This window comes from Dasypus novemcinctus, chromosome 17 (assembly GCF_030445035.2).
Source record: "Dasypus novemcinctus isolate mDasNov1 chromosome 17, mDasNov1.1.hap2, whole genome shotgun sequence".
NCBI lineage: Eukaryota > Metazoa > Chordata > Mammalia > Cingulata > Dasypodidae > Dasypus > Dasypus novemcinctus.
The window spans coordinates 8,790,691-8,804,986 of NC_080689.1; the positions used below are offsets into that span (position 1 = coordinate 8,790,691).

At 40.5% G+C, this 14,296-nt stretch overlaps 1 protein-coding gene across 1 annotated transcript in view; it reads left to right on the plus strand.

Annotated features, from left to right (window-relative positions):
• Nucleotides 1–14,296, plus strand: part of SLC9A2 (solute carrier family 9 member A2) — a 96,911-nt gene that overhangs the window by 77,559 nt on the left and 5,056 nt on the right. The window contains exons 6-10 of the mRNA XM_058278255.2: nucleotides 5,299–5,388; nucleotides 5,916–5,986; nucleotides 10,702–10,863; nucleotides 12,321–12,417; nucleotides 13,858–13,989. Of these exons, the coding sequence (XP_058134238.1) occupies nucleotides 5,299–5,388; nucleotides 5,916–5,986; nucleotides 10,702–10,863; nucleotides 12,321–12,417; nucleotides 13,858–13,989 (552 nt within the window). The remainder of the gene's footprint in view (nucleotides 1–5,298; nucleotides 5,389–5,915; nucleotides 5,987–10,701; nucleotides 10,864–12,320; nucleotides 12,418–13,857; nucleotides 13,990–14,296) is intronic.

Below are 14,296 nucleotides of genomic sequence, written 5' to 3' on the forward strand. Positions count from 1 at the left end.
GATCAGAGACAAAGGATTTTATTACTCATGGCAAAATTAGTGGCTGGATTATCATGTTGGCTCATGTCAGTTCACCAAACACCCCTGAGTTCCATAATGTGACCCGAAAGTCCCATGAGGAATGTCTGATGAGGCGTTAACACCAGGCCGACACTGAGCTTAGGTGATTGATCCCTCTTTGTCTAGAGGTTTCTTTTTGCAATCACAACTCTGAGAAATGGCCCAGGTAAAAGTGGTCAAGGCCTTGCATTCATTTGTCATCCCCTGCAAGAATGCGCAGGAATGATTAGGGCCCATGGGAGTTTTCTCTCAGCAATTAAATACCCCTTTGCCGATTCAGCCTCTTGAACTTTGGTGATATCATCTACCATTCCATGAGCATTGTGACAACATTCCAGCATACTTTAATTTGTTAAATCAATGGATGGTCAGCTATCATACATACTGTTTAATAATGACACTATTCCTATATTTAATTAACATATACCATTACTAGGTGGAATTCCATGAAATTCAGAAAAATTCATTCCTGTATTTAAATGAGCAAGATAACCAGGACTTTTTGTTTAAGATGGATAAATGTAGGTGAATAATGTAGGATGTGAAATAAAAAATAGTAAAAGATTATTTCAAGTTTTTGACGGAGCAACTAAGTGAACGCAGGTGGCATTTAACACAGTGGAGATTACAGGGAGCATTGAGTTTGAAGAGTAGGAAATCAAGGTTTTAGTTTGTGATTAGTATATTTTGGGATGTCTTTTCGCTATCCAGAAGTGGAGTTACTGAACAGGCAATTAGATATGAGTGTGTAATTTATGGGATAAGTCAGGGTAGAAAATATAAATATGAGACTCATCAGTATATGGATGGTTTTTAAAACATGGGTCTGGAAGAAATTATTTGGGAAGTTGAGTCTAAAAGAGAATAGGAAAGAAATTGGTCTGAGGCCTGAAACACACGCATATTTATAAGACAAGAAAATGTTGAGGAACCAGTCTAAGAGACTGAAAAGGGGGAATAGTAAAGTAGGAGAAAAAAAATCAGGAGGGAAGTTATCCAGAAGCCAAGTGTAGAAAGTGTTTCAGGGCAGAAATGAAACATTCAAGGGACTGACAAATGTTCAAGCAACTAACAAATTTGCCTTCGAGGTCAGGTGAGACAGGAGCGGAGAACTGACCTTTTGGAGGTGGCAGTGCGGTGACCCATGGCCATTTTCCCAAGGACTCTTTGAGTCAAACGGTCAGGGTGAAATCCTGATTTGATTTGATTCAACAAAGAGGGAGAAGGGAGATTCTGGAGAGAGGAGATAGGGACCACCTTGTTGAGGTCTGGTCAAGAAAAGGGGGAGGAGCCACAGTGGAAGGTATTCCACGGGGGTGGGGGTTTGTTTCTGTTTTTCAAAGAGGAAAGCCACGGCAGCATGTTGGGTCCTGGGGGCAGTGGCCCAGGAGGGAGGAAAACACTGATGACACAGTAAAGAGAAAGGCGTGCTTCAGAGGAGGAGGCAGATGTCTGACAAATAGCTGCTGTGCAGTGTGCTGAGTGCCAGAAGAAAGGTGAACAGAGGACCCAGGGGTTAGTTAGAGTTCTTTTAGGGGTCACATCTCATCGCACTCTAAAATAAATACCGCAGGCCTAACTGGGTTTGAAATCTCTGAGAGCAACTTTGCAATATGAGAAACCCCCTCCTAGAGGATAGTCTATAGTCTAACTATATATTTTAATAAATTAATATAGTGTCCTCAAATTTTCTGGAAATTGCCCAGTAAATCGGCAAGGAACTAGAAGTGCCCCGGCCCCCATTTTTTGGTAAAATTTAATTCCAAAAAAGGTGCAAAATAAAACAAGAAATAATTTTCATCCAAAAGAACATTCTTTGTCATTTGACAGCAGTTCTTTTTTTGTTGTTCTTTTTCCTCACACTAATGGAAGCAGTGTGAGAAAAAAGACACTCCCTGCTTGTTGCGGCATCTGCTCATCATGGCAGGGTGGCGGGAAAGCAGAGATGGGGCAAGGTAAGAACCGAATCTCACCTGGCAGTTCTTCTCTCCGTGTCTGCTGTTCAATGATTCTCTGCAGCAAGGCCTTGCTCCGCAGGGGTGTATTTACTGTGCCGAATTAATACTGGGCAGAGCTAATGGATGAAATTTTAATTTTCACTTTGCAATATGTTTTTTAGTGGGTTGATTGAAAGCTAAGGAGTTTCCTTATTTTCTTAACCTAAATAGATGGTCACAGCTAGTTTTCTAAGCCTTATCAGAGTGCTCCCCTGGAAACCTAAATTTGAAATTTTCAGGGTGGCAACACAAGGTGCCTTCTCAATGGTATTTTTCTTCTCTCTCCCATGACCCCCTGGAGTATAACATCCAGCTTGGGAAATTTACTAAGACCTACACAAATGCCACGTAATCCACCTTCAAAATCCATTAGTTGAGGGAAGGAAAGGGGAGGGGAAGAAGAGGAGTAAGGCAAAACTTAGCATATAATGCCTATTGTACATGACAATTGTAAATAATTGAAAGAAAAGAGAGATATATATTAAAAGGAACTGTTTAAACAAATACATATTTTAAAAGGCAGGTATCAATAATTTATTCACATGATCAATACATTTTATTAATTATAAATCTAAACATGTTATACTTTTATAAATGAGAATTCATCTGGGCACTGGGCCATACTGGCTTCCTGAAACCAGTTGTGTTTTATTTATTTCATTCACTTTGGGATTATTCTTCTAGTGGAAAGAATTAACATGGACAATGTCAGAGCAGTGCTGCCCTATCTTTTTTTTACTGTTCTGTATTTTCAAATCCTGGACACTTACAAACTGTTTACTAAATGGACACTGATAGAGTAAGAGCCTGTGAATGAAAAACCATGTCTTTAGGACATATTGTATAGTTTTAAAAATCTCATTAATTTTGTTGAGTTTTCCTAAAGCTCTTACTGAACTCGTGGCTTCATGAGACCTGGAACTCATTGAAGTCACCCATCTCCAAAAACCACATGTTTATACTGCTTTTCATTTACATAAGTTAAAAATTAGGCAGGATGTGTTGATTGGAAAACTGTTACTACCTCCTATGTTATTTCAAAGTGGCAGATGGAAATAAAAGCAGAATACAAGGTGTGTCTTATACCAAACTTGGTCAGAATTGATTCATGCTTCAACAGTTAAAATTAAAGTCGAATTGAAAAATGCCCAAAGCTGAGTTGGAACAAAAACTGTGACCTCTTTTCAAAAATATAAGTGTGTGTATCAGAGTCAGTTTACATTATCAAAATGTTCTTAAAGACAAAAAACACGGGGAGATGAGGTGAAATTACATGCCTGACAGGGAACACATCTCAACATCTCCTCTTCCCCCCACACCTCCCAGAAAAACCACCCCTTACTGTTCCCATCTTCCTTACGTCAGGCACTGGCAGCCGCTGCCAACCAACCCAGCAACTTCCTGGGTCCCACCCTCTTACAGCTTTATCCTTTCTCCACCTGGCTCATTTTAGTGCTAGTTTCTTATCATTTTAAATAAATTAGCTCAGAGGGTTTTTTAAAATTATTTTTTTTATCCCCTACCCCCACTCTGCCAAGATGGCACCCTCGTCTGTCTGCTCATTGCTAGTTTTCTTTATGAGACACTGGGAACCAAACCTGTGACCTCCCATGTGGGAGGCAAGAGCCCAACTGCTTGAGCCACATCTGCTCCCTGCTGCTTGTGGCATCTGCTCATTGTGGCAGTTGTGGCATCTGGTGGTTGCGGTGTCTGCACATTGCAGTGGTTGTGGCATCTGCTGGTTGTAGCCTCTGCTGGTTGTGGCATCTGCAGGCTGTAGCACCTGCTTGTTGCTGTGTTCTACTGGTTGTGGTGTCTGCTCATTGCGGCATCTGCTCATCTTCTTTAGAAGGCACTGGGAACCAAACCTGGGACTTCCCGTGTAGGAGGCAGGCGCCCAATGGCTTGAGCCACATCCGCTGCCTATAGTTCGTTTGTATACCTTCAAGTCTTCTTTTAAATTTTTTTTTCTGGTTACATCTACTCTTCTAGATTAATTTAGAATCGGTCTCCCAAGCTTTGTGAAAAATCCTTAGGATTATGTTATTGGAACTACCTTGAATGTGCATGTTAGTTAAGAGAAAGTTGTCTTCATCATATTAAGTCATCCCATCCATTATCTCTAAGGGTCTCTTAAAATTCAAATTTTTAAAATATTTTTTAAGTTTCGTAGTTCTCTTTTTGTATGTGTGCTATGTAACATGGCTGTTGTGTAGGTATTTCTTTCATTTCATTTTCTCATTAGTTATGTGATGGATTTGTGTATATTGATTTTACATGTTATTCACGTTACTAAAATTTATTGCTATTTTTAAACTTTAAAAATTATCACAGACTTTTAGGACAAAACTACAGATTTTCCACAGGCAACAAACAATTTGTCATTTCATTTTCCATCTCTCTGCCTCCGCCTCTTGTGTAATTGTGTCGAATAGCAAATAGGGAGCCCCCCTGTGGCGTTCCTGGCCCCAGCGGAAGTGCTTGCAATGTTTCCTTGTGAAGTGACATGTTCCCTGTAGATTTCTGGTCGATGATATCTTATCCTGGTCAGGAAATGGTTTTCTTTTCCCAGTTTTCTAAATGGTTTATGGGTTTTCCTATTTCCCAGGTTCACCCCAAACATGTGTCCAAACCCACTCTGCCCTTTGCCCTGGCTGATCCTTGCTTTTGTGGTTTCTGCTGCAGTCCCCTTCCACCTTCTTCTAAGACCCCTGCGCAATGTTCCCTCTCTACCAAGTCTGACATGTGCCTTGTGTGACTCTCATCTCTTCTCCTTTGCCTAGTTTCGAATCTGTCACCCCGCGAGACTCCAGATTACTGGAGCTGAGGTCCTTAACTCTTCTTCTTTGTCCCAAATGTCCAAGCCCCTGACACGTATGTAGTAGAAGCTCAATTAAAATCATTCTAATAAATGAATGAAAAAATCATGGAAAATGTGTCTATGGATAATAGATGATTCCTCTCAAGGTGATTATACTTTTTTTTACAATTATGTGCTTGACTTTTTCTTTTTCCCCGTCTTGTCCATTGTTTTGTTTCTAGTAGCAGGTATTGAGACATGGTCCTCTGAAAAGAAGCCAGCCATTGAAGGGGAAAAACAAATGTAACAAAATGTTGCACATACTGTATTAAATTTTGGGAGAACATCCTTTGGTGTTATGATATCTTAGGAGAAAAAAAGTTATTCTTGAATTTTAGATTTTGTTTAATAAGACAATGCACTTAATTTTTTTCTGTGCAGGGAATAACTATTCGACCACTGGTAGAGTTTCTTGATGTCAAGAGGTCAAATAAGAAACAACAAGCTGTCAGTGAAGAAATCCATTGTCGGGTAAGTGTTAACTTAGTGTAACCACTAAAATGATAAAAGTATAAGGAGAAATTGTTTGATTCGGTTCAACAGCTTGACATTAAGTTGCTCATTGCCTGAAGAAGAGGGAAACGGGCAGAGGGTGAGGGAAGAAGGGCTGAGGAAGGTACGTCTTGGGGCGTGTAGATAGGGCCTGGCCCCGTGAGAGCTGCTCCAAGCTGGCCTGCTGAGCTCCCCACAAACACAAGGGGGTCTGTTACTTCTTCTAACCTGAAAATGTTTCTACTGGAAAATGTTTATATTTTGCCATTTTCTACAGTTATGAATAAACCATTGTGATGAGCAAAATAAGAATTGCCTAGGATTGACATGTGAAAGGTTTCATCAATAGTTTGAATTGTTGTTTTATTACTTTCAGTAAACAACAACAGCCACCACAAAATCCCACAAAACTATCAGGCGCTTTGGATTTCAGGCATGATATAAAGACAGAGAAAATTACTGATTTAAGGTAAAATTAACCAATTAGCCTGCTTTTTCTTTTTTAGTTTTTTGATCATGTGAAGACAGGCATTGAAGATGTTTGTGGACATTGGGGTCACAACTTTTGGAGAGACAAGTAAGGGGCTTTATGCAATTATATTATAAGTTGGCTCTGGATCACTCTAAAAACAAGACATATTGTATGAATTTTACAGTTGCAAATCTTTCATATGCCGTGTCATAGTATAGTTCTTAAGATAAAGTTTGGCTATAAAAGACACCTAGAATAATAGCATTTTATTTTCCTCTCATGTAAAAAGCCAGAGGCAGGCAATATAAGAAACTCTGCTCTGTAGTGTTGACAGTCCTGGGACCCTTCTGTCTGATCCACCAAGCGCAGCCTCCACTTCCAAGGTTGCCTCCGGGACCAAAATGGCTGCCCTAGATTGGCCATCAAGACCACATTCCAGGTTGTATGAAGGAAGAAAAATAACCAAGAGACTAAGGATATATACCAGCTGCTTTCTAACCATGGTTTTCAGAAGCTGCCACCCAGTTCTTCCACAGTTTTTCCTCGCTGCTAGTGAGGCTGATGAATGTGGACTATTCAGTCAAAAACTGGGGGTTCCGATACCGTCAATTCTGGCACACATGGGGAGCGGCTTTGTTGAATGTGTGCTTTGAAGTGTCTGAGGACATAGAGTGACTAGTAAAAATAACAGATTTTTCTTAAAGGCTACACGTATCTGAAAGATCATGGACATTTATATATATATATTTAATTTGCTGTTTTGTAAACAGGCTCTGTGGTGGAGAAATAAGAAGTACGTCTTTGCAGATTTTATAGTTGAAGTGGGAAAGATGAAACTAGCCAGGCAGAATTAGATGCATTCTTTCATTTCAGCAGTTGTGGGGTCAAGAAGTAGGGATTGATTCTGGCAGGAGGGTTAGAGCAGCGGGTTGCTGGAGCCAGCTTGCACGGGAGGGCAAGAGCTGATTGTGGGTGCCTCTTCCCAACTCTGTGTTCAGGTAAGGTATCCATGCCCAAAGCTCCTTGACTCAGCTGTGGTGGGCGTTATTATACCCTGACAACTGACAAACGCTGCAGCTCAGGGCCTTTTTCTCCCACAGAGTGATTTTCCCCATGTTTACCAGCACACCACTGGCTGGAAGGACGTTTTGAAGGAGGTGGCCTTTGAACTGGTCCCTGAGGGCAGAAAGAGACATTCTAAGCTAGACTTGGTTAATCCCTCCTATCTTTTCTTTCCTAACTTGCTCACAGATTTTATTTTCCCACTACTAATTTATATAACGTCGACCAACCTACCAATTTATATCATTTAATGGGGAATTTTGAATGTTGACTATTTGCTCACATGTTCTGACATGAGCTTGGGCTCTACTGGAAGTATCAGCCATAGTTTCAGGCCTCTAAAGCTGTGCAAGATCCTAAAGGCTACAAAACGTTCACACAGCAAACAGGTGTGTGTGTATGTGGCACATCATTAAGTAATACCAGGAGTTACAAAGGCTCCAAGTGCTGGAGCAGTCTTTACAAACCTGACCATACTGTTTCATAAATTAGAAAGGTCCGCTGGACTTACCCTTATTTCATAACTAAGGGGAAAATGCTTTATTTGCATGAAAAAATGCTGTTACCCACACGAGGAAGCAAGGTAATAAAGAAGCAAAGTAAAATCTTCATTGTGAAAAATAAGAAAAAAATAATAGTTATTTATCTTGGACAGTATTTGCTCTTTTGGAGACATGAAGTACACCAGTGACTCTCTATTGTACCCTACTTCATATCCCTGGGACCTTCCTATATAGATGGCTCCATGGCTCTGCAGAGGCAGTGAAGCAGACTTTTCTTTGCCTCTTTCTGCATTTTTTTCTATTTACCTTGCCTTGCCTTTTTTTCCCCACTTACCTTCTTTTCAACCCAAACACTTTGCTCCCTTTGTCAAGCATTTTGTCAATACTTCTCTGAGCAGCAAGCAAAGGAAGTAACCCAGAACAGTTTATTCTGTGGAATTCTACCACTCCTCTGCCTTCCAAACAGGAAAAAGAAATAGATATGATTAGAATTGGGAAGCAGGGCAGCAGGTGCTGGAGAGGGTTACAGGAAGGAAAAGGTGCGCCCTAACACTGTGTGGATTTGGTCTGCAGCTCTGAGCTGAGGATACCAGGTCCTGTCTTTCCACTCTCTCGGGGGTACAAGCCTATTCCAGGCAAACATTTAAAGGAGTGTCAGGATGATTGGACTGTAAGGCCCAAAGATGACAGAGCCAACTTGGATTCATGTCCAAAAGGTCATAATTATTATTATGTGTCTAACATTTTGCTCTACTGTGCACATGCTTCATTTAATAATTTCATAGCCATTTATATATCTCCATGAATGATCTTTCTCCAGATAAAGTTCAAATAATTTAGTGGGTTTGGAGAGGTCTGATGACATAGGCCATTTTTAAAATCAGTTCTGCTTATATCCTATCTCTAGTTTATCCATAATTGTTGAGGAAACTGAAAGATGAGATAAAGAAGTGATTGTTTCAGGCACATTGGGTATCTTGCTCTTTCCTCTGAAATCCTTATGCTGTGAGTGTCGAGCATCCTGCCAGAGAGCCCTGGGCCATTCCTACTCCTGGAGGCATTTGGTCACTTAAGAATGAAATGAAAGAGCAAGGCAGTAGGGAAGTTTCTCAGACTTGGCAATAGTTGATTAATGATGGTGAAAGGAGAACACTTATATCTAGTGTGGCAGAAAAATGGAAGGTGTGGAAATGAAGTAAAGAAAGAAAATGCACTATTCCTGTGCTATAAAGAGCAGATGTCATTGTCTTTAATACTTTTCTTCCTTTTGCTCTTCTCTAGTGAAAAGCTAAGATAATAATAATAGTAATAATAATCTCTTAAAAAGATGAAGTGTTGCTCTCAGGGGTCCAGGCTCATTGGACCTAGCATGAAATAATTAACTTTTAAAAAGGAAGGCCCAGTCTTCAGTGAAGTGGCTCATCAGTAGCAAAGCCCTTTAAGGATGATCCTTCATTAATTAGAACAAAGGACTGGCACCACAAATTGGGGTAACATTCATTCTTTTCATGGTAGACGTGTACTTGGACATCCCCTTGGCTAAAGATGACAACTGCAGTGCACTTATTTCTTAACAAATAAATATTGAATGGAGTGTGGGGTATATATTTTAATGTAACATTTTTTTGTGATCTATATATCTTTTAAAAAAAGACAATTTAATAAAAATTTAAAAATTAAAAAAAAAATTCATAACAAACTACCCTAAAACTCACCGCTCAACACAACAATCCTTTATTGGTAAAGTTCCTGAGTCAAGAGGTTGAGAGTCAGCTGATCAGGGCTGGGCTTGGTCGATCCAGGCTGGTCTTGCTCAGGCCTCAGTGGGTTGCTTGGCTGTCAGTCATCTCAGGCCTCTGTTTTCATCGTGTCTCTAATACCGTTGGCCAGGGCAAGTAACATTACTGACCCGGTGTCAAGGTGTAGGGTAGAACAGGTGACCTAGGCTGTGGTCTCAAGTAATATGGCAGAGGGCACAGATACAGGGAGGAATTTAGGCCAGACAGGTCCAGTCAGCCACACTTGCCTATGGTGTGCCAGTCATTTCTCCAGACACAAGCAATAAAGAGCGAAAATTCCCTGCCCATTTAGACCTTATGTGCTAGGAGACAGAAAACACTGAGATAAGTGACTACAGCTATGGGGAGAATAAATCAGGGAATTGGAATAAGGAGTGCTGGATGGGGAGGTTGCAATTTATAGTAGGAGGGATGAGAAGGGGTTTTGGAAAGATATAACTATTGAGAGAAGTCTTTAAGGAAATGTGCAAGTGAGCCCTGTAGGCATCAAAGGGAAGAGCATTCCTATAGACGGAATAGCAAGTACACAGGCATGTTTCCAGGACAGCAAGGACGCTGTTGAGGAGAGGAGGAGGAGGAAATGCAGGTGAGGGGTGCAGGTCCAAATTGTGGAGGCCCTCTCGGCTGCTGTGCTTACACTTCAGTGACACAACAGTGGGAGCAGGAAGACCAGTTTGGTGGCTGTGGCAAGAATCCAAGTGAGGGATGGGGTGTCATGGACCAGAGTGATGACAGTAGAGGTGATGTGGTGATAAACGGTTGGAGTCTGTGTATGTTTGGATGGTGGAACCGACAACACCTCCTGATGGAGTGGATATGGAGCATGAGGGAAATGAAAACATCGAGCGTGACACCAGGGCTTCTGATGTGGTAGGTGGGCTCATCATAGACTGAGATGGGGAGGACCACAGGAGCTGGAGTGGGTTAGAGGGAGGAGATAGGTACCCTTTGGACATGTAAAATATGAGATGCCTACTAGAGAGATATCCAGATGGACATGTTGAGCAAGCAGCTGAATATTCATCTCAGGGGTGGAGGAGAGAGAGATCTGTGCTGGAGATACAAATCTGGGAGTCATCAGCATGGAGATGCTATTTAGAGCTGTGCGACCACCGGAGGAGTGAGAGGAGATAGGGAAGGAGGACCATGGGACTGAGCCCTGGGCACTATGTTAGGAGGCCAGGAAGAAGTAAAAGAACCAACAAGAGATGGAGAAAGAGGTAGGAGAGGACCCAGGAGACTGGTTTCCTGGAAGTCAAGTGAAGGCAATATTTTAAGTATGTGAGGTGTACATATATACATGTAGGCACATATAAACATACACAGAATGAACAGTAGAGTTAACACTGCTAATTTTTTTCCCTGAGAATAGTGGAAATGATTTATTGGTAAAAACATATATTTTTTTCTTAGTGAGTTCAGTATTGATTGAGGGCTTGGTGTTCTTTATTTCCAGGTTTAAGAAATTTGATGACAAATACTTACGGAAGCTTTTGATTCGGGAAAACCAACCCAAGTCAAGCATTGTGTCATTATATAAAAAGCTTGAAATAAAACATGCCATTGAGATGGCAGAGACTGGGATGATAAGTACTGTCCCTTCTTTTGCGTCTCTAAAGTAAGTATAGTTTGCAAATAAGTAGTGTTACTAAGTACCTCTTCATTAACTTTTTGAAACCAGTGATAAAAATTTCACCTATGACAAATGAGTCTCAAACATAATGCAAAAGAAGCTAAATATAAAAGACTACGTATTATATTAGTCCAGATAGAATTCAGACACAGCTAATCTAGGATGTTAGCCGTCAGGATAATGGTTGCTTTGGCAAGGCAAGAGGGAAGTGCAGGTTGTTTGGGGGGCGCAGGGGACCAAAAATGGTTTCTGGGGTTCTAGCTAATATTCTTTTTCTTGGTGTGAGTAGTGTTACATGGATATGTTTGCTTTGTCATAATTCACTGAGTTGTATACTTAATGATTCACATACTTTTCTTTCCTTATGTTATATTCCAGTAAAGATATTTCACAGATAAACTAGGGGGCGGTTATGTGCTCTTCATTAGAGGTGTTCAGACATATGTTGGTTAACACTTGGTGGGAGCATTGCGCAACAAATTCACTTATCAAAGAGGTTATTCTTTGGTGACCTTGTTTGTTCTCTCCAATTCTCCAATTCCGTGAATTAATTTTGCAGTTTAAAAAAATTGAACTAGAAAGCTGGAGAGCTGTCTAAACAGCAATACTTTTACCTTATGAAGATGCATCTTCAAAGTCATCTGAGGACTGAGGTTGAGGCAAAGAATAAATCATCTAAACCTAGAGATGTCTATCCTGCCAAAATCTTCGATCTCTGTGTTCATTTCTCTGTGGGTATTCATTAGCCAATGGGAATTAGGTTTTTGTACCCCAATAATTACTATTATGATTGTTTTACGCAACAGCTAGTTTGCTTTAAAAATATGAGAATGATTCTCTTTAATTTGTGTCTTTGGGCCATCTTTTGTAAGACCTGTATTTATGTTTACACATCCCAGATTTAGTTGGTTTTCCTAATTTTATTTTCATATCTATTTATTTTATTGTATTATATAGATTTTTAGGCTTCTCAAAGCCTTTTTGGAAAGAGTTAGGTAATAACATATAAATATATGCATACATATTATAAATGGGATGTTTGCATGTATTTATAATATTTAAGAGACAAAGCTCAAATAGGAAAATATAGTCAATTAAGTTTCTGTTGGAAAAAAAAGCAATTCTATATATTTTATTTATGGAGTATTAGAAATAAAAGAAAAAGTGATAGCATTATAGGTCACTATAGTTTTTCTTCCTTTAAAAAATATTGCATTGATAGAATCTGTGAAAACTGCAAGATTAAACTTGTCATGGATGATTTTGACATAGAAAGAAAAGTTTAAAAATCTTGAATTATTTTAAAATATTGATTATAGCAATTCCCGTTATACTCTAAGCTAGGATGATTTTTCTTAGATAATGTTTTATCTCTAAAGAAGAAAATTAATGTTTCCAATATTTATTAAAGAGTAAGATACTCTTTTTCTAAACTTTCACAGTGACTGTCGGGAAGAAAAAATAAGGAAACTCACACCTGGTGAAATGGATGAAATTCGAGAAATATTATCAAGAAATCTCTATCAAATCCGTCAGCGAGTAAGAATAATTTATTTACCAAAATATGCACTTGTCTTTCACTAAGAATGCCCCTTCTGATTTTGTGCTAGTATTCGGTATCTCTTTAATCCTTCCTGTTATTTATTTACAACGTCCTATAGGTTCTTCCTTTAGGGTGTCTTTAGAGTCCCTTCCTTCACTGTACCTTCCGAGTCCACACTCCATTCTAGTGTTTGCTGGAAGCATAGCTAACACCACTTGCCAAGGCCCTTGCGGCACGCTCTGCCTACTAACGTGTCATCCTCATCCTCCAGCATACGTATGGAAGTGTTACTGTCGTCTCCATCTTACAGATGAGGAAATTGGGGCACAGCGAGGTGAAATGGCACACGGTGTTTCACACCTTGCTAGTGTGTCAGGATCATTTGTGCAGCTTCTTGGCTGGTCTCCCCACCCCCTCCTCCAGCTCCACTCATCTCCCTAAGGCCTCCCTTCACCATAGCACTCCCCTCTTTAAAATAAGACAATGGTTGTAGCTTCCAGGCCGATTTCTACTTTACCCAGCATTTCTCCCCCTGCCCCTCGAGGTCATTCCTTTGCTGTGAGCTGTGTTCTCTCTTCATGGGGAACTCCACTGCTGTCAGCTGAGCCATACCCTGCAGTTTTTAAGCTGTCCCCTATATCTGCCACGCTATCACCAGTCCTATCTCTAAATGAGATCACACTTAGAGCTTGGACCTCATGATAGCTACTTGATTACATGATTTTCTGTTATTTTGTTAGTTTATTTGATGTCCAGGGAGATAGTAGGGCAGGATAGAGACTTGTTCTATGTGAACTCTGCACATCCCTCAAGGGCCTAATAAAGTTCAGAACATAGGGATACAGCCAAGAAATAGGTGCTAATTCTTTCAACGTAATGACTGAGAATGATTTCTTTTAGGAAGCACGTGCCTATGTAGCGTAAACAACTCTGAAAATGTATAGACCATGTGCAGTTTAGAAACTTTTAGAAATTCTTACTCCTTCCAGTCCTGGGCCATGATCATTGCTGGTGGCGGCGGCTTTTCTCTTCTACAGCTGACACCCAGTTGGAGAGGAACAGTTCTGAAGTTAATCAAAAGCACAGGGCACCGCCTAGTGGTTGAAAGTGGTTTGTTTTTTCTACCAGTAATCCCCATTCCGTGGGAGGTGTATGAAGAACGAGACAGGTATTCTTTCCCAGCTGCTGCTCATTCAATATTTCGAGGTAGATGAAGCCACTCGATGAATCAGTTTTCTTATTTATTAAGATTGCACTTTAAAAAAAAAACTTATTTACTGACTGATTAGAAGACAAAATGAACCCTCAAAATTTGAAGTGTTAACTTCTACATTTTAATTTGATTTTCTTCTTTTGCTGTTCACAGAAGTTCCAAGTGCCTGGCTGCATTGCAAAGCCAAGGAAATGTCATAACATTTTGGAATTTCTCATTTCAGACCCTGTCATACAACAGACACAACCTGACTGCCGACACCAGCGAGAGACAAGCCAAAGAGATTCTGATCCGCCGTCGGCACAGCCTGAGGGAAAGCATCAGGAAAGACAGCAGCTTGAACCGGGAGCGCAGGGTAACGGGCCTGGAGCCTCTGGAGCGCAGAGGGCCTCCAAGAGCAGGCCGAAGCTGCTCAGGGCTATCCCACAGGAATTCTGGCATGGGATTGAGTGTAAAATACTTCCAAATATGTCTTGAACACCTGCTGTGCTCCAGGCCCTGTTCTGGGCACGTGGGATGCACTGGTGAACAAAACCAACAAAGATTCCTACCCTTCTAGAACTTACATTCTAGTGAGAGGAGAAGACAGGAAGACAATCAGCAAGAGACAGAATAAGTAAATTATCGGGGCCGTTAGAAGGCTGCAAAGGCTGTGGAAAAAT